The 24707-nt window shown below is 41.8% G+C and overlaps 1 protein-coding gene across 8 annotated transcripts in view; it reads left to right on the forward strand.

Annotated features, from left to right (window-relative positions):
• Nucleotides 1-24707, forward strand: part of TEAD1 (TEA domain transcription factor 1) — a 155649-nt gene that overhangs the window by 89231 nt on the left and 41711 nt on the right. For all 8 annotated transcript variants that reach the window (XM_075163198.1, XM_075163191.1, XM_075163192.1 and 5 more), the window contains one exon: nt 23481-23545. In XM_075163198.1, coding sequence (XP_075019299.1) covers nt 23481-23545 — 65 coding nt within the window. The remainder of the gene's footprint in view (nt 1-23480; nt 23546-24707) is intronic.

A 24707-nucleotide genomic window follows, 5' to 3' on the forward strand; every position in this document is an offset into this window, starting at 1 on the left:
AGAAATCAAATGGAGGTACTGAGTGGTATATCAGTTTCAGTCTGAAAAGACTGACTTTGTTTTCTTCGGTTTCTGGCCGACTGTGGAAACCCCAGCTCAAAGGTTGCTACAGAGGAAGTTAAAGAATATATTTTCTAGAGGGACCGAAAAGCCACTTTGTGAAGATGAAAATCTGTTCTATGCGCAGGGAGAGGCGGCGTTCTGGCAGGTGTGTGAGCTGGTGGCGGAGATGGACCAGCGCCCTTCTATACTGGCTTGGTAACTCCATAGATGATAGAGAAAAATATTAACAATAGCTGAACTTAAAGCTGGTTTGCTATTCTGCTGCCAATATGTCCTACTGCTGGACTCACAAGTACTGAAATTATGCATTCTTGGTCCTGTGGCGTCTGGCTGGAACAATTGCGGCGCTTGTTCTGTGATCAGCGCGTTGTTAGACAGCAGAGTCTTTTAACGCAGTCAGCTGAGCTGTATGTCCGCACTGTTCTTTATGCGCTTTATTTTATAGTTGCACACACAGAAGACGATTGAATCAATTAGCTCCTTGTCTTGCAAACAGGGCACAGCTTTCCAGAAGAGCTGCAAGGGTGTGTCTGAGAGTGAGACAAGCTGGAGATTTCTCTTGGGCAGTGCGTGGGCTGGTTTCAAGTTACTCCATATTTTATTGTCTCCGATTTGCTGAACCGTGGTTTCAAATGATTGCGCTCGTTCGCTGTGCTTCTTAAAGGTGTAGGTTCTTCGAGCTCCCCCACTCCAACACAAGGAAGTACATGTATGCTGTATCCTCCATAAAGCCAGCTAATGGTTTTCACCTGAGGGTGTGTACAGGGAGCCAAAAACACACGTTGTTACTGATACACAGTGTATAGATAGAGGGGTTAGGCAAGAAAAAATCTATTGGCTGTGTGTCTTGGATTAAAGGGCTTATCTTCTCTGTATTATTCTTCAAAGAATAACTATATCATTACTATAATGAGCTCTTTCTCTTTTTCTCTTTTTTAATTAATAGGGGCCCATTTAGTCGGCGATGTTTCATTCCCATAGTTTTATCGTACCTGTCTTACACTGATAACATATCCCTGTACTTTGGACCTAATGCTGGTGTGGAGTGCCTCCCAAATTGTGTTAAATGTACATCAAGAAAAAGGTCTTCTTGACAAATGTATTGTGCACATCAGACAAAGCTGCAGTGAGTTAGACATTGATAATAGATTAGTTGGGCCAACCCTGAAATAGGAAGATCCGCTTTGATGATTTTTTTTTTTATTTCATTTGGCTCAGCACCCTTGTTTTCCTATGAAAAGGCTGAGCATCTAATGTAAAGCTTTAAAAGGGTTTGCAGTTTCTTGAAGTTCAAGTGCTCTTTATTATTTGGGCCTGTATCAGTGAAGGCTGCAACTATTATTTAAAAAACAGCAGCTATAGAGGTGTTGCTAATAACTTTCTGTAGCAGTGAATTCACAGGTTGACCATATGCTGAGCGAGAGATCATTTCCCTGCTCTGGTGCTGAGAGTGCTCTGAGATCCTTTGGATGAAAGCACTGACTGACTGGAGTCAGATGAACCATTTTTCCAATATTGTAATTATTGTTATCTTCACAATTAAAGAACAGCCAACAGAGAACATTAAAAAAATATTTCTATCTCTGGCAATTGTGAAAGAGGAGCTTCACCTACCTCCTCACTTGTCTGTGCCCATGAGGTGAAGTCCAGACACTGAAGACAATACAAAGAATTCCTATGCTAGCCAAACATATAGAGCAATGTATTCGTGTTTGAAGCATAGGTGCTTTCTTTAGGCATATGTGTTTCAAAACCGTGTTTTGTTGTGTTTCCTCTTTTTGATTAACCATCAGGGCTTTCTTTTTGTTTTCCTACTAAAAATGGCTTTAATTTTATAACATGAAAAATGGTTCATGTTTTTGATTGGTTTGAAATAAAGGGCTTAGAGCGTTGGGTGTGCATCATGGAAATAGCTTTCCCTGTTATCACCTGGTTTTTCCCAGGTACAGTAATGTTACTTGCCAGTCTTCTGCTTCCAAATCCCAGAGATTTGGCTGTGCCCTGTCTAAGGTATCATTTTAAGGGTATGTTTCCCTAACTCGTATTTAAGTGTATTACCCAAACCTCACCTGATTGTCAGGATAGCTGGAGACTTCTTTTTGTAAAATAATAATAAGATGTAAGGGTGCATTTGATACCTTTGCGTTAAAACTAAAGAATATGATGCCAACTCTTTAGGTCCCGCTATAGTCATCTTTAAACCCAGCAGTGATAAATGAAATCAGTTTGTAAGGTCACTTTTTTCTTTCTTGTTGAATTGGTAAAGGATCATTTAATGATCCTAAGGTTCTTCCGTGTGAAACAGAATAAATGTGAAGTTGTACCAAAGATGTCAAGCTGCATTCCTGAGACTTTCCTAAAGCGATCAAGGTTTCTTCTGCTTCTTGCACTAATCATTAATAACTATGCTGTTGTCACAGCTCAAAAACTTTCCTATTGACACTTCAATCATTTTTAAAGATCTTGAATGTTCGGCGTGTATTAAAGTAACCTTTTGCACTCTATTAAAATTTAAGAACTGCTAGATTTTTAGTGAATGCCCAAGCAACTGGATCATGAAAGCATTACCTTGTGCCAAGGGCATGATGCAGAGCACTGATTCCTTTTTAACAAATAATAAGAAGTTTGACTTTTCATTTACACATTCTGCCAATTGCTAACAAGTTTCCATCTTGTTCAAACACTGGATTGATCCTAAGAAATTGAAAATATTGATTTAACCCTCTGCCTGATTTGTGCTGTGGGCACCTGCTAGTACAGTCTTAGCACATTACAATTGCTTGGCCGTAATTCCTCAGGGGACCACTAATAACTACCACATTTGTCTTTTCATCTTCTGAAATTATGCTAGCAGTTGTCCAAGTCAATTGTGATTCATTTGATACTGCTCTCCTTCAAGACATATTGCAACCAAATAGACTTGCTCACCAGTAATATATCTGATGACATAGTTCGTTCTAGTTAATTGACAGAATGATTCAGGCTTTTATGGATGGCATTAATTGGTCCCTGGTGTCCATGCAATAATTGACCAGACAGTGTAGGCTACATTAGCTTCTCATCCAGTCAGAACAGTGGTAAGATGAGGTAAATGTGGTACAAATGATAAAATGGCTATATTTTAAATCAAACGTTTATAAACTATAGAAGTGGGAGATTGTGGCATCAAGAGGGTCTGAATAATGGGAACACATAAATGTCCACATTTGAGGGTTATGTTTTCTTTTTTTTTCCCCACCCAATTAACACATGTGGTAAGTCACATTTAGATGCCTTAATGGACTCTGTTTGAATCGTGGTTTAATGTGTAAAGGAAAGTAGATGGAAGGGCTGCTCGTGGTGTTTCAGCTTCTGTGTGTTTATATGGTACAATTTTAAGCCTGGTGTAAAGCGTTAGAAGGAAGTTAAAGGTGGAACAGCCCCTTGCTTTTACAGTAGGTCCTTATCTTATTTTATTTTTCCTTCAAAGAAAAGGAAATCACTTGTGGAAGTATTTTGGCATATTCTGAGTGTATCAGAAATGCAGAGTCTTTGCTTAAATAAAAAATGTAATGTTAAAAAAAGTGAGGTAAACAAGAAAAGTGATGTTAATACAACACTAAATTGCCACAGCCATTCTTGAAGAGGAATCATCCAGTGATTTATCACCTCCTACTTTTCTTACTCTCTGTTTTGTGTAAGAAAAGCAGAAAGATAAGCAAGGAGTTGCCTTCTGGGTGTGGCTATTAAACTCTCAGGTTTAGCAGAATGTGACTGAAAAGAGTCATAGAATCACAGAATATCTCAAGTTGGAAGGGACCCATACGGATCATTGAGTCCAACTCCCTGCTCCTTGCAGGATTACCTAAAACTAAACCATATGAGTTGAAGTAAATAACAGTAGTGGTACCGTAGGATTTTTTGAGTTTGGGCTGTTTCAGGGATATTTATGTTGCAGGCTTATCACATGGTTTATGGTGTGCCTATCACCTGGGGCTCTGTTATAGGTGTAGATTTTTAGGTCATATAGGAAGCAAATATTAAATATACTATATTTACTAAATATACTATAAATACATATATTAAATATAAATCCATTGGGAAAAAAAAAAAGAATTGGTCGCAGGTTCCTCCTCTTGGTATATTTTCTAGTGCGTTGCCCACTTTGTTTTTTAGTGCCTCAACATGGGACATTCTTTGGAGCTTGTTTTAAATCTGGAAGGTATTTTCTTGCTTAATATTTAAACTTTGCTTTGTTAAGATCATCCCTATGCGTATATTCTCACATATCACATAAAAAAAAATCTCTTTCTGCTTCTCTTCTGTCTTTATGCAACTCAACTGTCTTCCTTCATGCTGCATACTGCAGCACTCTTGCCTGTGCCCACGAAGCAGCCCCTGGCCCCCTGTGCTGCTGTCCCCACCTCCGTTTATCAGCCCCTTTCACTCCCACCTGCAGCGGGTACGTCCTGCTGCACGCTCCCCCCATGAGTGCAATGTAGTGCCGGAGCTGCCTCGCAAACCTCTCCACACACAATACCCACAGTCCTCGAGATTACAGCCTTCTGAAGCATGCGAGAAGCACTTTTACTGTGATTTGTAGGAAATGAGTATGTCAATAACAGGTAGGTTGAGTTGCTTTGGGAATAGTCTCTACCCGTAATACAGAGATTGCTGTATTAATAAAGAATGCCAGCCATCATCAGCTTTGATCACTTTATTCACTTGTTACACCCCTTTTCACTACCCTATCCCTTTTGCTTAAATCTTTCTAAATTGCAAAGTTGTCACAACATAGATCATGCATTCCTTCAGCGTCTAGCTTTTAGAGGGTACTGCCAAGAAGAAACAATAAAAACAGTCATTGCCCTGCTTTAATTTTTATGAATTGTCGAATGTCCTGAGCTCCCACTGATTTCAGTCTGCTAGTGGGAATTGAGGGCATTCAGAGATTGCTGGGAGACTCGGTCTTTACACCATGTACATGCTGATTGCAATGTCTCCACTTCATTGTAACTTCTTCACAAATCAATCTTTCCAATCTACTAGTAATTTACTGCTCTTCCAGATGCCTTCAGCATGCTGGTATTTTTTTTGAACCAAACTGAACATTTGTGTTGCAGGTTGAGTGGGTTGATAAATGAAAAATGGGAAAGTCTTGACCAAAGAAAGTCTTCTGGAAATGTGTCCATTTTTTGTGAAATGGGTCCACTTCTCTGTTCTTACAGACTGAACTACATTCAGATGAGACTGTTCCTAGATGAATTGGCATAGTTTCTTTGTTCCTGAAGAAAGTGCTGGGTGTTTATACTTGAGGCCTGTGTCTACATGGCTCAGCAGATATTTCTGCTTTATTGGATGTAAGCGTATATCATCCTTTGGTTTAGTGTAATCTTCTTGGGAATACAAGAGGAGTTACACTTCCACATATTTCCACTTTAAGATTATGATCCTTCAAAATTATGATTTTGTGGAAAAGGGTATTATTTCTTGATAAAGAACCCTGCCCAGTGGTTAGGTCAAACTTAATGTAATCTGTTATTGGATGTATTGGATTTTATGTTGTAGAAAACAATGCTGAACTTCTGGGCCAATGATTTCTACTGAGTCCAGTGTTGAATGCTAGATGGCTTTACTTTCCACATTTTAGGAAAAAGAAAAGACATTTATATGAAAGAAAACAGGATTTTTTGAAGTGTATTTTATTATATGACAGCAATTAAAAAACCCCTATATTTAAAATCAAGCTCTTCATTATATACACACCTTAAGAGGACACTGACGACAACTTCAATGAAACCTTTCAAATTCCAAGGAACAAGATTGACTTTAAGGGGGCTTAAGCACAGGGATTAAGTATGCCTAATTTATATAATTTTCACTGGTTTTCAGCTTCTCAAATTAGAATAAATTATAATAGTTAATATAACTTAGTGCAATTTACTTGTACCTAAAGCCAGATAAAATTTATTTAAAGTTATAAGGTCAACAGTTTTACTATCTCAATCTCTTCACCCATAAATATTTTGGCATTGTAAAATATTAATAATTTCTACTTAATCCTAAACAATTTTAAACCCAAGTTTAGTAAGAGGTATGTATTGAGTATGTGAACCATCAACTATATAAAAGACCAGATGTAGGAACTGAGATTGAATTTGTTATTTTTGTCCACTAATATCCCCAGCATCAAAAGCTTTATCCCAGGTTTCTGTTATCTTCTCTGCTCAAGCTCAGCCATGAAACTACAAGCTTAGAAGAGAAAATCGTTTTGAAGAGGAAAACTTCTCGATCCACTTTGGTCTCTGTGTTTCTTTTCTTGTGATCTTTACGACTTACTACAAGGATAGAGGATCTAGATGGCCGAGATGATTTTTCTTCACCCACAGTTTGCAGTCATGTTCAAATGTCATAAGCAGCTGAGCTTTAAATTCAAATTTGAATACAACAGTGGAACAGGACTCTCTCTTGAACTTTTCTTTTGTCCACAGCTCCAAAGCAGTCCACAAATGTCTGCATGTCAATAGTCCCCAGACACTTCTGCAAATCCTCTGCTCAATGTTAACCGAACTGGAGAGAGAGGTGATGCTTTTTAGGAAATGTCTTTTGAAGCTCCTTGAAAACAGTAAAGTGGGTAGATGGGAGATAGACCTTATAAGCATCTTGCCGGGGAAAGGCTGAGTGTAGCCCTCGGGAGGTGAGGCACCAGAATCCATGCAAAAGCTGATTGTCGGGACCCAGAGCCGTAGGAAACCAGGCCTCCTTGGTTCTACTGCTCGTAGGAGTAGTTGTTCAAGCCTACTGTTGGCAGCAATGCAAGGACAACTCTTAATTTAAGAGTTAACGCTGGCAGGATGAACTGTGGGCAGAGGATGACAGTTGGCAGCTCTTCAGCAAAGGCAGAGACTAAGAAAAGGCATTTTCAAGGGAGAGACCTTGGTTCTGCCACAGCATGGCCCCGTGCCTCCCCTGTGCAGCGTGTGTACGTACACCACCAAGCGCCTGCCCAGGGGACGTAGATGGGTCCGGCTGCATTCTCTCTTGTGCAAATACCTGGATATTTACACCTCTCTCTCGACAGGCAGGCAGGAGCCTTTGGGGGTCTTGCTTGGGAAGGTACAGAAAGAAGATGGACTGAGATCTGATTTCTGTGGAGATTCACTTTCTCAGATGCACAAGTCAAAGCATTTCCAGTGCTCAGAGAATCAGCAAATAATTCAGGCATAAAAGTTTGTGGACTAATTTTTAGAGCTGCTGAGGCTGTTTAGCTCATATTCACCCTTGAAAGACCTTACTTATGCACATAGAAATGTCTGACATCTTCACTTGTTTTTTTATCTGGAGAATAAAAAAGAGCCCTTTGTCCAGGTAAGAACGGGAAACGATGCAAACAAAAGCCTGCCATAATGGCAGATGTTACAATAGAAAATAAATACTAGGATGGAAAGATCTGCGTTACTCAATTTTAAAAACTTTTATAAATTGGCTTACATTTTAATTGAAGTCTTTAATTAATCTAGTGAAAATGAAAAGATGAAGGAGAAGAAGTGTGAAGAGTGATTGTTTTAAGAGCACTGTAACGACACTTTTGTTGTCAATGTATTAACTTGGGTTTTTAACAAGACTGGAGTATCAAGCACTGACAGGTGCGGTAGGCACTCCGGAGGGGTTTCTTTAGCTAGAAGTGAGTGCTGTGAAGACTCAGGCGGTTCAGCTTCAATCATGATACTGCAGCAAGGCAATGATTTGCCCTCTATAGATTTGAAAAGGTGTTTGTCCACATTGACTTGTGTTAAGTTGATGGAAATAATTGTGTTGGCTGTTTTCTGTTTCATCAAATGTGCACACTCTGCACCTTGAGTCTTCAGCTATTTGCAGCGGTTGCTGTAGCAGAGATTCAGTTCTTCTTTTCTGAAGTATTAATGTGGAGCACGAGAGTTTCTGAGGGACCATTTTTGTTACTCAGATCTATGTTTCTTTCAGAAAATGCTATAGCATAACTGCAAGCCAAGTGTCCAATGTGATTAAGAAAACATAGTTTCAGGGATTTGCTTTAATGCTTCTAAGAGTGTCCTTTTGATATCTGAGGCTTATGCTGTATATACCCTCTTTGGGAGGAACATAAGAAAGATTTGAAGACATGGAAACTGTTTCTTGAGATCATGGACAAAAGCTTATGTGATAAAACTGGCATACAGTCATTTCAGTTGCCATTGGCACGGTGCTCTCCTCAGCCTTCATGCTGCTAAGTGTACCTCAGAAACGGGTGCCACTTTGTGTCCCTGGCCCTATAGAAGTGGGGAAGTTCTCCAGCTGGAGTGCGGGATGCTGGCATGTCCCTGTTTCCTTAATAGACCTTCTGTTTCATTCTGGGTTTTGAGCAAAACTGGTTTTTTGCTCCCACTCAAGATCTTGTGTGCTTCCAGATGTGAGACAGAAGGGACAGCTCTGCTTTGGACTCAACATCTCCCATTTAGTCTTCATCTTCAGCAAAAGATTCAGGTTAACATTATTTAACAAAACACCTGCTTTGACACACTGGCTTTCACTGTAAATAAAAAAATCAGTGACGACTATACAGCATCAGCCTACTGATGGTTCCACCTCTATCTTCTTTTCAGCACCGTTGTGCTGTACCTTTGCATAAATTCTGTGTTTCCTTTTTTTAAAACAAATCCAGCTGGGAACAGAAGTTCACTCCCTTGCGTAAGAGTTTCTAGTTTTAATTCTCCTACCATTCTGCTAGTAAGAGTTGGAAAGGTCATTAATTGCAAGGCATTCTTTTGCACCCGTTCCCAATTGAAAGCCTCATGCCTGAGCGTACAGCAATGCCAGACAGCCATAAGGGAGATCGTTCTGCCTCAGGCTTGCTGAAGCTGTCCTGGAGGTGGTCTTTGCCTTTGAATGTCCTTTTGGCAGGGGGTTGCCACCTCTGCGAACACACCGCTAGATATGAGGGTTCCTGCCCAGGAAGCTGTCCCTGCTGCTCGCTGGTGTCCATACAGCGGGACAGGTCCCTCAGCTGTCTGCTGGTGCGGCAAGTTGCATTTACAGGTACAGGAGAAACTTGAATGTGTTTTTCCTTTTATCTTCTGTGTTCCTTTTAAATCTCTGTTTTCACATTCATAGCGGTTCTGAGAAATGTTGTGGCAGCAATTCTTCCACTCCTTTGACTGACTTTCTACAAGTGAAATGTTACTGTTTGGCAGAGCCAGGTTTTCTCACTGACAGGGTGCAGCATGCAGGAGGGATGCAGCCCAGAGTATTACTGCCGACATCAGTATGATCAGCATTAGGCCCCTGGGGAGTGCCGCAGTGCAGTCTCCCATCCAGCTTAAAAAGAAAGGAAAGGAAAAGAAAAAAGCAAATGTCTTAAGTCCAGGCAAGGGGGCCACACATGTTTTAATGACAGATACTTTTTAAAGCTTGTTTGCGTTTGGGTGATAATGTACTTTAGTATGGTAGGGGAAATGAGAAACTTCACACATGGCATCTGGAAATCCTTGTGGCTCACTACCCTCCTTGACAGCAATAATGTGGCTATAAATTTCCCCCAACAGAAAACATATAACTGCATCAGCCATACCAGAAACAACCTTTCATTTTCTTTTAAATGAATGTGTTGTTTTAAATCTCAGCTTTTTAATAGCTTCGTATAAACATTTGTGAGCCTCTGAGGAAAGTAAGTATATTTTTACTTCTTGTTCTTATGTCATAGAATCATAGAATCATTTAGGTTGGAAAAGATCCTTAAGATCATCGAGTCCAACTGTTAACCTAACACTACCAAGTCCACCAGTCCTCATGGAAAATCAGCCTATGGCTCAATCTAGCATCTGGAGGGGTGAGTACTCATATATTCATATGCATCTCACAAAAGATGAAGGGGGTGTCACTCTTGCAAGCACTCTTGATAGTCTCTGCAGCACTAATTTAATCTCCTTGTGCATATGTTATAGCTCTGCCTGGTGTCAGGTGGAATTTCTTTGGCCGACCCAATGATCATTTCTTTATATCTTTTAATAGCAAAAACCTAGTGTGTGCCAAAATGTTGATGCTGGTGCAATTGCCAGGTTCAGGATGGATTTGCCGGTTGCCTCAGTGAAAATGCCTTCATGACCAATATATATACTATAAAAAGATCAAAATATAGTAGAGTGCTTGGAGGTTTGTAAAACTAAGAAATTTGGTGCCAGGTGGACTTGACAGAAGTTTAAGCAGTACTTTGTACATTGCCTGTGTTTTAGCAAAGCACCGGCTGGCTATTTCTGTGCTTGCATAGGCAGAAACTTGTGAATTAAGAAGAGGGATGCTGATCACATTGCCACTGATCTGAAGTACCCTTTTGCCAAGGGACTCATCTGAGCTCATACAGTGTCAGAGGGTTGAAACCAACCATACAGTATTTAACACTTTAAAACCCTTTTTCATTTGTCGGTCTCAGCTGCATACTAGTGAAGCTCAGGACCACTCCCTCACTCAATACTGCAGTTTTCCAGGTGTCAAGATGCATCCATCCGGCCACTGGCCAAGTTAGAAGTAAGATGCAGGAGTCTTGTTCAGGGCTTTTCCCATTAGGAAATAGCACCTGCAAAATAACCTTCCCACAGTGTGTGACAGCCTCTGTGTTCATTAGGGTAGAGTCTGTACGGTATGGGCTGGGCAGAAGGGCAGTGATCTTTAAGCTGAACCAATATGGGATGTAGGGTTATCCTGGAAACAACTGAGGAAGGGGAAGGATTGGTATTACTTGTCCTTCCTGTTTAAGGTAAAAGAGAGAGAGAGGAGGCAGGGAGAGAGAGTGCGCGTGCGAGCGCGTTGAAAGAAGGGAGAGAAAAGTGCATAAAGAGCCATCGTTCAAAAGAAAAATGAAATCATTTTATGCATCAGAGACTACAGGTTATCATATCAGCAGGTTAGACTAAACGGATGATAAAGTCACATGAGCGAACTGAGAGCTTGGTAGGGGTAGAAATCTCTAAGTGGCATTAATAAATGTTGGATGCAATTCCAGATCTCTGTGTATTTAAGCTTTCCACCTTTGCTGCATGAGGCTGCCATGCTCACAGCTCCTACCAGTGCACCCATCATGGGTCCAGTGATGTTAGCTGTGGGCACTGAGCTGGGATGTCCCCCATGTCCTTGTCCTAATGCCAGCCCTGGGCTCGCAGTCCCCAGCGAGGCATGTTGGAGCTGAGAAGCAAAGTCCTTCTGCTCCTCGTGAAATGTCCGTTGTTGCTGTCAGGACTAGAAGCCACCGGCGGCTGAGGCTGTTCAGTATGATAACCGTGCTGGCATGGTAGAAAGTGGGATTGATCCTTCATGCACCTTTTTCACCACGACTTTTAGAGAACTAACCTCTACAACAGGCAAAAAGTTTGAAGAGAGTATAGGGATTCAACAAGGAAACACGGCAGAGCTGTTGCTGGAAGCCCAGTCTCCTCTCCCAGTCCCACATCAACAGTACTTAGCCACAAAACAACCTGACTGTAAAGTTTCTCTCCCACTGCATCAGGCCTAAAGAAAGTGGGATTAAGAATTACGCATAAAACTGTGTCTGCACTCCATTACTCATTTATCCAAAACAAACAAAGAAAACGTTTCCAAATGTACACTTTTTTGATAAATGTTATGTAAAGTAAAAGCATGAGCTGGGAAGCAAAAGAAAGTAGTGATTTACTATAGAAACAAATAAGTGGCAAAAAGATTATCAATAACTAATTTTCTTTTGGTTCTCTGGCATGTCCTACCCCTTAAAATTATTTTTCAAAGAGCCCTCCCATCATCCAAAGCAACAACTTTAAGTAAAATAGTTTATAAAGAAAATTACAAATGTTAGGATTCTAATGCATTTGGCGGATACATGAAGTAAAATTTCCATATGGTTCTCCAGGATAATCCTGCAGATTTTGAAAGGCCCAAATGGGTGTTTTCAATTATAATGAAATCAGCAACACGGTATTTACACTGCTTGGGGCATACTGTGGACTGCTGGATTCGCTGGAGGCCGCAGAGCTTGGGGCAGAGGGGCAGGAAGAGTCAGGCAGGCATTTTTCACTCTGATGAATGAGTAGGTTATGAACAACACTTGCAAATTTAAACAAAATACATTATGGTGCGGTATTATTTGATTACTCAGCTCATTACTGTCTTTCGTAGCTGAGCATCAAAATAAGCAGCGGCATCTTCCGTTCTTTAACAGCCTGTTGTGTTCTCATACCTGAGTTCAGGATGGCATTACAGTTTCTTTTTCTCTCCTGGGGCTGGTGTCCTGGGGATCCTTCAGAAGTGCAGGAAATGCTGTTCTTCTCCATTTTAGGTCAAACGTCAGTGACCCGGATGGGATCAGCAGGGAGGCAGGAATGGGCAACTGATCTGGACAGGTTCGTTATCACACCTGGAAGTAAGGACAGGTCTTTCTTTAGGCTAAAAAAAGAGTTAAAGGAGTCCCAATTTTAAGCATGTTTTGAGACCAGGTTTGCCCTGTAGCTCAAGTATGTTGTGAGTCTCTCTTGTGGGTTCGTAATTGGAGCAAAATATTTATTGTACTGTAGCTAGAACGACATTGTTAGCTATAAAATCTCCCCAAAATGTTACTTTGTGCTTATGAAATAACTTGGAAACCAAGGTTAGTGTTGGATGTATCCCAAGCTCTTTCATATGCTGGTCAAACGTTTCCCCACTTGGCGCATCTGCTGTCAGAAGCTGTCATCTAACACAAACTGAGTCCAAATACCCTGGACATAATGCAAATTTAAATACCTCTTTGCACCTGCTGTGAAAATAAAGCATCTTAACTGCATGGGACACAGACACCAAATAATTCATAAGCTAAATAAACAGTTTGCGCAAAGAGCTGCACGAAATGCCAGCGCAGGGTCTGTGGAGCTGAAAATGAAGGCAGCTCACAGGGTCTTCCCTCGCCTGCAGATGAACACCCCCTCCCTGGGAGCCGTATGGTGGGACCCCGTACCCAGCTGCGGGCTCTGGCACTGACCTGCTTTAGACAGCCTCTGGGTCTGGCTGGAACCCCCGTCACTGAGCAAAAGAAGTGACCTGCTCTCTTAAAATCTCATTATAGTAAATGCTGAGTTGAGAAATCATGTCACAGCTTTTCCCGTTTGTAATGTCATCAGTGGAAGACATTTACCTCCTTAATGCCTCAGCTTTGCTCTCTGTTAATGCTGCTATAGGGCATAGTGGAATATATCACCAGTCTTTTAGCGGTCCACCATTAAAACGGGTAAGGAGTTCAAAAACATATTTGGCAGTATACAGACATGTTTTTAAAAATGTGCTGGATTTTCTGGAGGCTGCTTGCTGTCTGCAAATTGGATGTATGAGCCTTACAAAGAGGGGGACCTCCATTACATTTACAACTCTTTTTTGACAAACAAATCTTGGTTGCTCTCTGCAGGAGCGAGGGGAGATGGACAATGGATGTTTCTGGATTTTCTACATCTGTTTGCCTACTTGTGTGCACCGACTTGTTCATACAGATTTCTTTCAAAGTTATATTGTATAAACAATATAATGCTATTCTGTAAGGCAAGTCTTTCGTTATGTTACTTTGTGCAGCCATTTCTGAGTCTTTTAAGTACCATCGCTGTGTGCCATATGAATCTAGTCAAAAGAAACATGCAGTATTTCAAGCATCTGCCTTTTACAGTTCTTGAGTCACAGGCTTGTACTCAGAACCTCAGTGAAGCATCAATACACAATTTAAAGTAATTTTTTGTCTTTTTGATCATCTCTCTCTGAACTCAAAACACTTTTTGGGCATATGCAGCTTAGAAATATGTAAGCATTAAGGTATACATACAGTTTAAAGCGGTTAGAACATTGTAGTTGTGTAATGTTTAAATATTAAACATGAGGGGAAAAGGATACTGTTGTAGTGATAGTTAAAGTGGATTTTTTAAAGAATAAACAGTAGAAAGCAAATCCGCATCCAAAATTTCTCCTCTGCTAATGAGCGTTACTTAAACAATCGTAATTCCTTTAAAAATGAACTTCATTTTGCCTAAGAGAACAAACAGAACTGAAGCCACCTACTGAGAAATTCTATTTTGCTAATTTTTATCTATTCTAATGCAAATAGTGGTTTTAATCCCCTTAACTCATCCATCATGCATGACAGGTCAGCCAGCCCATTGTCTGTGTATTTGAAGGATTCCTGTCCAAATCAGACTTTCTGTCAGTAGTGTTGGGTAAGAGTCTCCTCCTTTCTGCACTGCTCATGTTGCTGAAAAATTGCAACTACCTTGGAAAACAACACAGCAATTACATATGCACGTGGAAGTCGCACGGGGTCTTCGCAGATAGGTTACTAAGAGTTCCTATCATAGCAGGGGAAAAAAAAAAAAGAATGTCAGATTAAGGACATCTAGGTTTTTGTATAATCTACTAAACATCTGTAGCCGATCCAGAGAGATGGCAAAGGTCAAGTTTGGGGATTTTTTTTCCTATGGGGATTTCTTTGTATATTCTGAAGTCTAAAAATTGCTGTTTGTTTTGAAATGCATTTTTGGTTGCAGTAAGATACAGTTTATAGTAAGTAGAAAATAATATAATTACAAGGGAGCAAAAAATTTCCATGTATTTTTGTAACATTTAAATTTTAATTAAATGGGGCTTAGAGTAAATTATAAAACCTTCTTTTGTTGAGACAACTGACACTGACAAAATATTAATTAATGAATATTCAGAGAGATCTCTGGATCACTCTTCTCTCTCTTTGAAATATGTTCTGTCTGTGTTTTTAAAAACTCAGAAGAAGAAAATTAATAAACATTGCTTATGTGGAATATTTCCCAGTATGAAGAGCTGCCAAACAGAATCCAATGCATTGCATTAGTGTCAATGAAGACTTTTGAACCAGATGTGTCTATGGGTCTTTTTTGTTGTTTTCTTTACAACTGAAGCTGGGATAAAAACCAAAAGGTTAAGACTTGACATGAGGAGAATATCTTTCCATGCTACTATTAGGTCATTTCCCTTTTGCTGTATAAATTAAATTGTGGTATTGCTTCAATCTGGGATCATTTTATTGTTGTTGTTTTTAATACAATACACAAAAAGTTCTTTTCTTTGGAAGTATCATTATGATATAACTTCAATGAGTCATTGTAATTGTTCGCTCATTAGCATCCAAAGGGATTATTTCGGTTATTTTGTTTCTTGGATCTTTTCTTTTCCCTGTCGTCTTGGGCAACCCAGTTACAGTATACTTTGCAAGAAGTTAATTTGTGTATAATAATACTTAAGTGGCTTATTGTAATCTTGTGTGTGTGTCTGCATACACCCACACCACTCGGGCAGCCCGTATAACCCATTTTAGGAACCTGCGGTTGTTGTCTCCTCCCGGTCCTGTCCTGGGACGGCCACTTTTGTGCGTGGTCCCTACCCACATTCAGAGCCAGAGCCTTGGCTCTTGAAGGACTTGGTGCAGAGTTATGCCACAAGCTCCAGCAGGTCTAAGACACTCATTTTTTCTTGCCCCCATCCCATTCCCTGGGGGGGCTGTGGGGACCTGCCTGCGTCCTTGGCTGCGGGTGAGCTGGGCAGCCCCGGCCCTCCGGCAAGTGCCCGTGCAGAGCGATGGAAATCCTGTGCGTGATGCAGGTTTGAGGCTGATTATTTTTGCTACAAAGTAAGTGAAAAGCAGCTCCCATTCTCTTCCACAGGGCTGGAGGAGTTGTCTCCTGCCTTATATTCCCATTATTATATTTCCATTAAAGCTGCCTAAACTGAGTGGTCCCACAGATTTGCAGATTTGGGCTAGGGAATAGTAAATTCCCTAGGTAGGGTCTCCCATCTTTACTTTAAGGCATTACATATACTGCTGCTTAAAGAGGAAAAAAAGAAAAAAAAGTGGAGGGGGATCAAGGGAGTGTTTGCATTGGCTCACTTGGCAATTAAAAATACAGAAGTGAAAGAATTGCCATGAACTTGCCCAAAGGGCTATAATAAATAACATCCTGCATAACTAGTACATAAAGTGTGCTCTATGGTTTTGAGTGAAATGACTGTGTTTGTTTTTAGGGTTGTTGGTTGGGTTTTTTCAGAATCGTAACAGTTGGAATACAAATAGGCTTATGTTTCTGTAATTGTGGTAAACATATTTTAAAAATCACTGTTTGATCAACTGTAAATATTACCAGTTCAGAGGTTAAATGCTGTTGTTGAAGTCATTCAGGGAAATCCAGCAGAAGTGTAAATATGGCAGAAAAAGCTAAACAATATGGCAAAAGAATATTTGCTGACTTAAGAGTGCAGGATCAACACCAATATTTTTCCAGTGATGCTAAACCTCTTGTAACTGCTAAATTGGATTTGTAGTTGAATGAAGTATCAGCTGCTGTTGGACAAGCCCATAAAGGCCGGACGGCTGGCCTTTTGTAGGCAGGGCTTAAAGGACGATTGATATGTTTTAGCACTTTTGGGATTATTGTGATTAGGAGGAAGCCATTCTGAATGATAGAGAAAAGGGTGTAAAAAAACACAGTCCACAGCTGGTAAGCAGCATGTGTTTGCTATAAGGAGAGGTCATGACTAGTTGATCCTGCTGGTTCTGGCATTGATTGACAGTCAAGAAAACTTGATATTATGAAGCAGACTTCTTTTTTCTTTTTTCTCCCCCCCCTTTTTTTTTTCTTAAAGAAATGATGCTTCTGTTGTGTAAAGCCAAAGTATTTTCAATATCTGGAACACTCACCAGTTGCAAGCTAAATGTTCAGAGGCACAGCTGCAAATTTGGAGTTGTTAAAATATCATCTAGAAATTAGTATTCAACCCATATCTGTGAGAACAGTAAATAGGAGTTACAGAATTAGCTCTGGTGTTTCTGTGTTTGCCTTTTTCATATGTGTTAGGCTTAACTAAAACCCTCTTTGTCATATAGTAGAAAATTTATGCTAAGTATGTGGAAATTTCAAGTTTGCTGAACTTGTTAAGTATTATGCCTCTGGTATATCTAAGATATTTAGCAAGAAATAATATGTGTAAAAAATATTTTACTATCCGGAAAACAGTTTTATCATTTTATTTCTATTAAACACCTGCCCCACAAAACATGTAGGCTATTTCATCTTATCTCCGCTACCCACTTGGAAACGTAGTGCTTCTTTTTTTTTTTTTCTTTTTTTTTTTTTTTGTGAGCAGCCATCCGAAAGCTCGCAAATGCACATTTAAATAGTTGGATCTCTGACTCTTTTTAGTGGGGCTGTACCTCTTTCAAAATTTGAGTTTAGCATACCACACAGGAAAGAACACAAGCTTGCCAACTCCCGCTGAGCGTTTTTTCAAGCCTGTGAAAAGAATGAATTATTCAGCAGTAAGCATGCTTACAGCTGGCCATTTGGGAGCTTTGATGTGCGAATCAGGCGGTTGCATGAATGCCCTTATTGTCATGTTATGTGTACACAGTGTGTGAATTATTGAAAATAGTGAGGCCTGAGCCTCATCTGGTAGAGATTACAGTGCAGGCATGCTGGGTGAAGGTCTGTAATTGAAAATCCCCAGATGCTGTTTATTTGGCCTATGTCACGTGGCCTTCTGCAGAAAGCTTGTCTGAACAAAATGCTGCCCGCCTGGGAAGCGCCGCCCAGCCCCCTCCGAAGCCCTCGCAAAACCCAGTGTGCGGACGACTTAAACACCTGCCCATAATATTTTTAAAGCTTAAATTAGATTTGCCTATAACGTTTAAATAGAGGATGCCTTACTTAGGGGTTTAAACTGCTTAGCCAGTTGTTGACTTGCAGAGCTCTTTTATCTACAAGAGGCTTTTTGTTAGCCAATTTAGCTTTAAAGCGTCTTCAGAAGGCGGCACCGGCGAATTTTAGGCGAGCTCTCCCAAAGCCGGATATTCTGCCGGCAAGACGGAGCAGAAAAGCGCCAGGGCTGAGCACTGCGGCGGCACGGCTCTTCCTCCGTGGGCTGCGAGCCCAGCTGCCCGAGGGCTCCATGGCCACCTTCAGATGGAGGAAAATGTTCAGACCAGCCCGTCCCCACTGACGATGTCCACGCACGGACCCCCGCGACGTCGGGTGGGATCTGGATCTGGCCCATGCTCAGCAGCGAGACAAAGGGCTCAGTGCCGCTCACAGGGGCTGTCCCAGGAGAGCGCTCGCCTGAGGTGCAGTGAGCTCGTCAGCAGGCTCCTCATCAAGCAAAATTCCCACTAGCTCTCCAAATTCGGCCCCCGGGCACATGTGTGGCACTTTGTGATCACCAGGCTGTCGTAGCAGCTTCGAGCAGAGGCGACCAGAAACGGAGTTTACCAAAACCAGCTGAAAAGCTTTGCCATGGTGAAAATATGGCCATGAGCATGACTTGGGAGATGAAATGTTTATGCAGGTCTGTCCCCAGACTTTGCGCTAAGGATGTGAAATACCTATTTCAAGCCTCGCAGAATTTGGAGAAATTCATAGTATGCCATTCTCTGAAAAGAATAGGCTTTTCTACTTGATCATTACTTGGATTATTTTGCTGAGTATGAAAACTTTTTAAAATTAGCTGTTCATTTTCAAATTGCTAACCGGCTTGATTTCCCACACTTGTCTATTTTTATTACGTTTTGATGGTGCCTATTACTGGGAGCTGAGAGGGCGGAGGTTTAATTTATGTCATTAATGTTCTAAATAGAGATGCCTGCCTGCCACGCGGCCGGCAGCTCCGCAGGGACGTGATGCACCGGCTCGCTGCCCCGCTGCCGGTGGGGACCGGGTTTGGGCAGCGACACCTGTGGCCAGGACCCGGGGAAAGGGACCCAGCGTGGCTGCAGGCATTTCCAGCTCTCGTAGGTCCCGGTAGAGCTGCCTGTAGTGGTCTGGTGGCTCCTGAGCAGAGGTGGTGGTTCCGTTTTTGGCCCATGAAGGGGTTGCTGGTTATGTCCTCCTCACCCAGGGAGTGATTTTCACCTTCGGGGGCCTTGCCCATGCTGGGCGAGTGGGGCCAAACCCACCCTCAGCACCAAGGGTGGCACCTGGGGGCCTCATGGAGACCTTTGTGGGGGCTGATGCTTGGCTGCTTTAGGCTGTTTTTGGAAATAACGTTAGTGGGGGAGGCTTCCCCGCACAAGGGCCCTCTGTTAGAGAAACAACTGCCTCCCCCGGGGAGAGGCGGGTGGAAGCCTCCCCACTTTGCAGCTGCTTCTACTTATTTTGAACAAGAAGAGCAGAAATGTCAGTCCGCCATGCCGCCTGTGAGGTATTCAGGATCACCACACACTCCCTTCTTCAGGGTGATGCTCCTCCGAGACGGGGCAGTAGTTTGGGAAGGCGGAGGGAGCCTGTGTCCCGCTGGCCGGCAGGAGCAGGGCTGCCCTGGGGGCCCCGCCGCTCCCCGGGAGGGGCCACAGTGAGGCTTCGGCACCCCGCGAAGCCTCGCGGGTTTCCTAGCACCTGCACCGTTTTCTAGCTGAACCCCTTTTTTACTTCCTGCCATGATTAAAAAAGATGCTCTGTTGTAAATGTAAAATGCCTCTTCCTCAGCATCAGTCCAGGGAGAATTTTAGTGTGCAATTGCACTGACAGTACAGAAGGGCGTGACGGATAAAGTATGAATTTAAAAGGAAAAAAAAAGAAACCCACAAGAAGCAGCCTATATAAAATGTTTGTTGTGGTCCTCTCCTGATGATCCTTTCAAAATCCTTGGGAAAAGGTTCTTGTGCTGTGAAGATGTTTTATCTGACTGGGCACCTCCCTTCGCCTCTCTTTGATACCTGAACCAAAACATTCAAAGTAGGAGACTGTCATAGCGGATGACAAGAAGAAGGAGATGAACATTTACAGTTCATAAACCTGACCTCTTCTCTTCTGCCAGGCAATTTTCCAGATATATATGACAGAGAGCGTGAGGGAGGGCGTGTATGGAAAGTATTTCCACAGCTGAGCTCTTCTTAGAGAAAAACAGATCTATTTATTAATGAGCATTTTTCACCCTAAGGTTTCTAATGGCCAATTAAAGAAGTTCCTTGAGCCTCCTTTTGTTTCAGACTCTTCTCATTCCCAAGACAGGAAAGGGTGTTTTTAGGATTATTCAGCCCTCCTTTCTGTAAAATCCTCTCTGGGCGTCAGTAGATAAGATCTTTTTTGTTAGTATCTGTCAGAGCTGGTAAAGAAGAGCACCAGTGTTTGGTAGATAACATAAAAGCTGTAAACTTTTAGTCCGGGACATCTATCTTGTATATGTCAGGCAGTGCTTATGTTTGTGTTTATGGCTTTTTGGTAGTCCAAAAAAGAAGTTACGTCTTTTCAGATCATTGTGGCTGGGCAGAAGTTATTTAGTGAGCCCCATGAGACTACAGTATCTTCTGTTCTGGCTAAACCTGGTGCATGTTTCTTTGCTGTGTTGAAAATATGGCTGTAAGGAAAATGTAAGGCTGTTGCCTTGGCCACTTTGTATGGTTCCTTGTAGAGTTCCTCCTCCCTGTAAGTTAAGTCAAATTATTCCACCCTGTTGACTCTTCTTGAGCTAGGCTCCAGCTAGACTTCACCTTAAGAGGAAGCGATCACTTTGCAAAACCACAATCCTGTTAGTCATACCCCTGCCGGGCTAGATAGCAGCTAGAGAAACACCCCCTTGATTCAAGCCAAAGCACTTCATGGATGGACTGGGGCTCAACTGGAGACAGCACTTGACTGGTATTTTAAATAACACAGTCTAGACTTTCAGTGCTTGGTGTTTTTTAAAAGCTGCTTTTCCTGTCAAGTAGCTGCCTGGGAATCTGAGCTTTCCTTCAAAAATAGTTTTTTAGCCCTCTTGACTGGGAAGAAAACTGTGAAACTGTGAGAAGGTTTAACTCTTCCTTCCTCAGCTACGGCTGAGGGCTGCATAGGACTGCCTTAATGGGCAAGGGATGGCTGGAGTGACCTGTGCTGTGACCATGTATCTGAAACATCTTCAGTACAGACGAGAGTTGGCAATGCATCCTTTACATCACCTTACAGAGTCATTGGCCTTTCAGAGTCACCAGCTGCTGATAAGGACAACCTGACAATGCTTTTTGCACCAAAAAACTATTCTGGGTGCTTAATGTATGAACATACTTAAAGGTATGCAAAGAAGGTACTTTCTGGAGGGGGACATTCCCCAATTATATCAAAATGTGCATTTAGAAATATGAAAACGTTCATACCACCTATCATACCAGCGATTGCAGGAATATGCTGATCTCTGAATCTCACTGGATCGCAGAGGGCTGCTTTTGCAGGCTACCACCCCTTCGGGCTCCCCATTGGCAGGTGGTGAAATGCATCTTCCTTTTCCTTCTAATTTTTGCGCACTTTTTTACTGTCTGCTAGCCTAGTACTCATTAAAGGGACACTGCAGAGGCATAAGAAGTACCAAGCAAGAAGGTTTTGGAAAATTCTTGTCCACAGCACATTTAGTATGATGTGCCATTGTTGTATACCTTTTCCTCTCCCTTCTCGTTGCTGTGGCCTCAGGCTTTTGACCTCTCTGTCGGTGTCGGTTCCTTTTCTCAAACTGTATGATATTTTTCCACTGTACAGCTTTTCCATCTAATATTAACGAAGAGTAGAGCAGTTCCATTTCTGTCCATGCCCAACACCTACAAGTGAATTTGCAGTCCTGTCACTGTGAGGTAGCTGCTGTTACAGCATAAGGACATAGGGAGACAGCCACAACTATGAAAACTAATTCTCCATATTTGAAGTTAACTGTTCGGATGATGAGAAAGAACATGAGAATAGAGAGGTACAGAGATTGAGCATTCCCTGGTTTCACCCATGAACACAAAGGCTCTTGTTCACTGCAAATGGCAAGTACCTTGTGGGCACGACTGCTGTCCATCCAAAAGACAAGGTCTTTGCATGAAATTAGGTTCCTTTTGCATACGGAAATCCCTCATTTGTGCGCAGAAATGTTGCTTGTTTGTGTAACTGTTTGCTCACGCAAAATTTACTGCTTGAAGTTTGTCCTGAAGAGACCTGCTGAAGAGTTACAAACCTCATATCGCCATTACAGTGGCGCATTGCAGGAAACCTGGCACACAGTCTAGACCAAAACAAAAAGGGAATCAGAGAAAACACAGCTCTACTCTGAAGCATGTTGTTATTTCATATTCTAGTACCCATTTAGCAAACAAACCATGGAAGAGACAGGAGCCATGAGGCATTTGATACAAAGAGTGTAAAATAAGGCTCAGGGGAAGACAGAAGGAAAAGGGAAAATGAAGGTCCAGTTTGACTAATTGTGTTCAATCTTCCAGTCAACAAAATACCCTTCAGACATAGGCATGCTACTTCAAAACTTCCCCGTCCCTCCCCCACAACATCAAACCAAAAAAGTTTGAGTCCCTGGCTGATATAACAACTTTCTGCACTCCCCAGCTATGTACTCATCCACTTTAAAATAACTTGGGTGGGTGACGAGTTATTTTCTTAACCTCCCCATTTTCAGCTTGCTGCTAAATCAGTTTTCTCATTTTCTACACACGGGCTGCTTATCACAGATAAGCAAATAACTGCAAATAACTCCATAATTTAGGACTTGTTGAACAAGTATATTTAAGTTATTACAACTCATGGAGAAGTAACATAATATGCAGTGAAAATAAACAGGGCACCACATAAAACTGTTATCTTCCATGTCAGCAATATTTAGGAAGGAAATTATTTGGAAAGAAAATGTTAGTTTGTATTAGGTAGCATAATGTGTGACTGAAGAAGAGTCAAATAGCCATTTTAGAAACTTGGAAATACAATACATTTCCAGGAGAAATAGAGCTCTAAATAACAAACCCCTGTGTTGATCGGCCCCACTGCAGCAGGAACTCAGGCACTGCAGGGTGACCACTCCTGTGCGTAGGGTTAAGGCTGTGATTGATAACCTGCTGAACTGGGACAGTGATTTCCATCAGTGGAGGGGGCAGAGTGCTTCCTGGCCGGAAGGATAGATTTTGCTGTCTTCTTCGTAGAATTAAAACTTGCAGAAAAGCTGATGCGAACCCGTAACATCTGAGTGATTGGCATTTCGGCTCGGGTCGCACAAGACCTTCTCAAGAGCAGCTGTTCCTCCCAGCAGGTGGGCCGGGACAGTCGAAGCAAAAAACCAGAGGAGCCCAGACCTTGAGTCAGCCCCCGGGCTGGAGAGTTCTCCAGCGAGAGATTATCCTGGGCACCACCACTGACCAAGGAGGTGCCTCTCTGCCTGCAAACAGCTGCAGGACTTCAGTGGGAAAACACTGAACCCATAGCCCTCTGCACATAGTTCATGTCTGTTAAGGAGAGGGAAGAGAAATACTGATGAGCAATGAGAAATACTGATAAATAGTTTGCAAAGGAAAAGTGGAGTAGGTGTAAGAAAACATAAGCCTCATATGCATGGGAGTCATATGTTTAAATGTGGTATTTTGATGGTATTTATGGATGTGATGCTGCTTGTCCCTTATGATGAATTTTTCTTTGTTTCAGGTAGGAATGAATTGATAGCCAGATACATCAAACTTAGAACAGGGAAGACACGGACCAGGAAGCAGGTAAAATAACCCAGTGGGGAAGTATGCATGTCAGTGAATGACAAAACATGGCATTTTTGGCTGCAGTGGCTGGCTGTGCTTCAGCTCTGATGAGATGATGTATTGACTTCACTGTTCAGATTAAATACATGCTGTTTAGAAAATATTTAAAACTCCGTTTTTTTTGTGTTGTGCATCATTTCAGTGCGGGCTTGAGGATGCATTTTTTATTAACCTATGTGTACATGAAGCTATTATTCCCTATATTTGGGGGAAAAAAAATTCAAAATTTGAAGCATAAGCATAAAGCATTGTGCCTTATTTCTCTATAAGGACAATTACAGAATATAATAATTATTTTGAGGTGGTGAATAATGGAACTTCTAAAAGTCCAGCCAATTCGCCTATATAATAGAAGTTATGATCCTTGGATATGAGAGGTAAATAAATAAAAACTATCTAGCAGGACTGATCCTAATCATGCTCTCAACTCACGGGCAGTACTTGCTACAGGATGAAAAAATAATTAAAAAATTTGCCTAAGAGCCTTCCAGGCTCCTGGTCTGTGACCATGGTAAGATTTCATTCATCAAAGAGTCAGAATAAACCTCTAACCAGTCTTAAGTCTTTTTCAGATGATTATCACATAACCATTAACTTATCTCATATGACTAAATCCTTTAATTTATAATATCCACGGTGATCAGCAGCCTCGCAGAAGGCACACGCTCTGTGTAGTTTATGCGGTGGTTACTAAACCCTTGCTTCAAAATGCTTCGCAAATCGCAGAGTCCCCTCACTTTCCCTAATGTCAAGTGCGAGATTCCCCTTCTCCCCCTCCACGTGCATGACGAAGGGGAAGGCAGAGGCTCGTCCACTTGCATGCGACGCGTGTTTTGTAATGCAGGGAAAGGTGACGCTGAGTCAGCACACACAAAGATGGCCTGCTGCCAGCACTCGGATTTAAAGCACTTTGGACCGGGTGATATTTTGCCCTGGGTGGTGTCCTTTGTCAGTTAGGAAGAAAACGTATGTACAAGGGGTGAAAAAAGACATGAGAAAGGAGAGAAACTGCAGCACACGGAGAAGGAACAAAGAAAAGATTGGCAAAGAAATCTGAAACAAAAGACAAAGTCCCAAGTTCTTCCCTGCTATGCCCATGTGAGCTCCAGTAGTCAGGGGT

The sequence above is a fragment of the Calonectris borealis genome, chromosome 14 (genome assembly GCF_964195595.1).
Source record: "Calonectris borealis chromosome 14, bCalBor7.hap1.2, whole genome shotgun sequence".
NCBI lineage: Eukaryota > Metazoa > Chordata > Aves > Procellariiformes > Procellariidae > Calonectris > Calonectris borealis.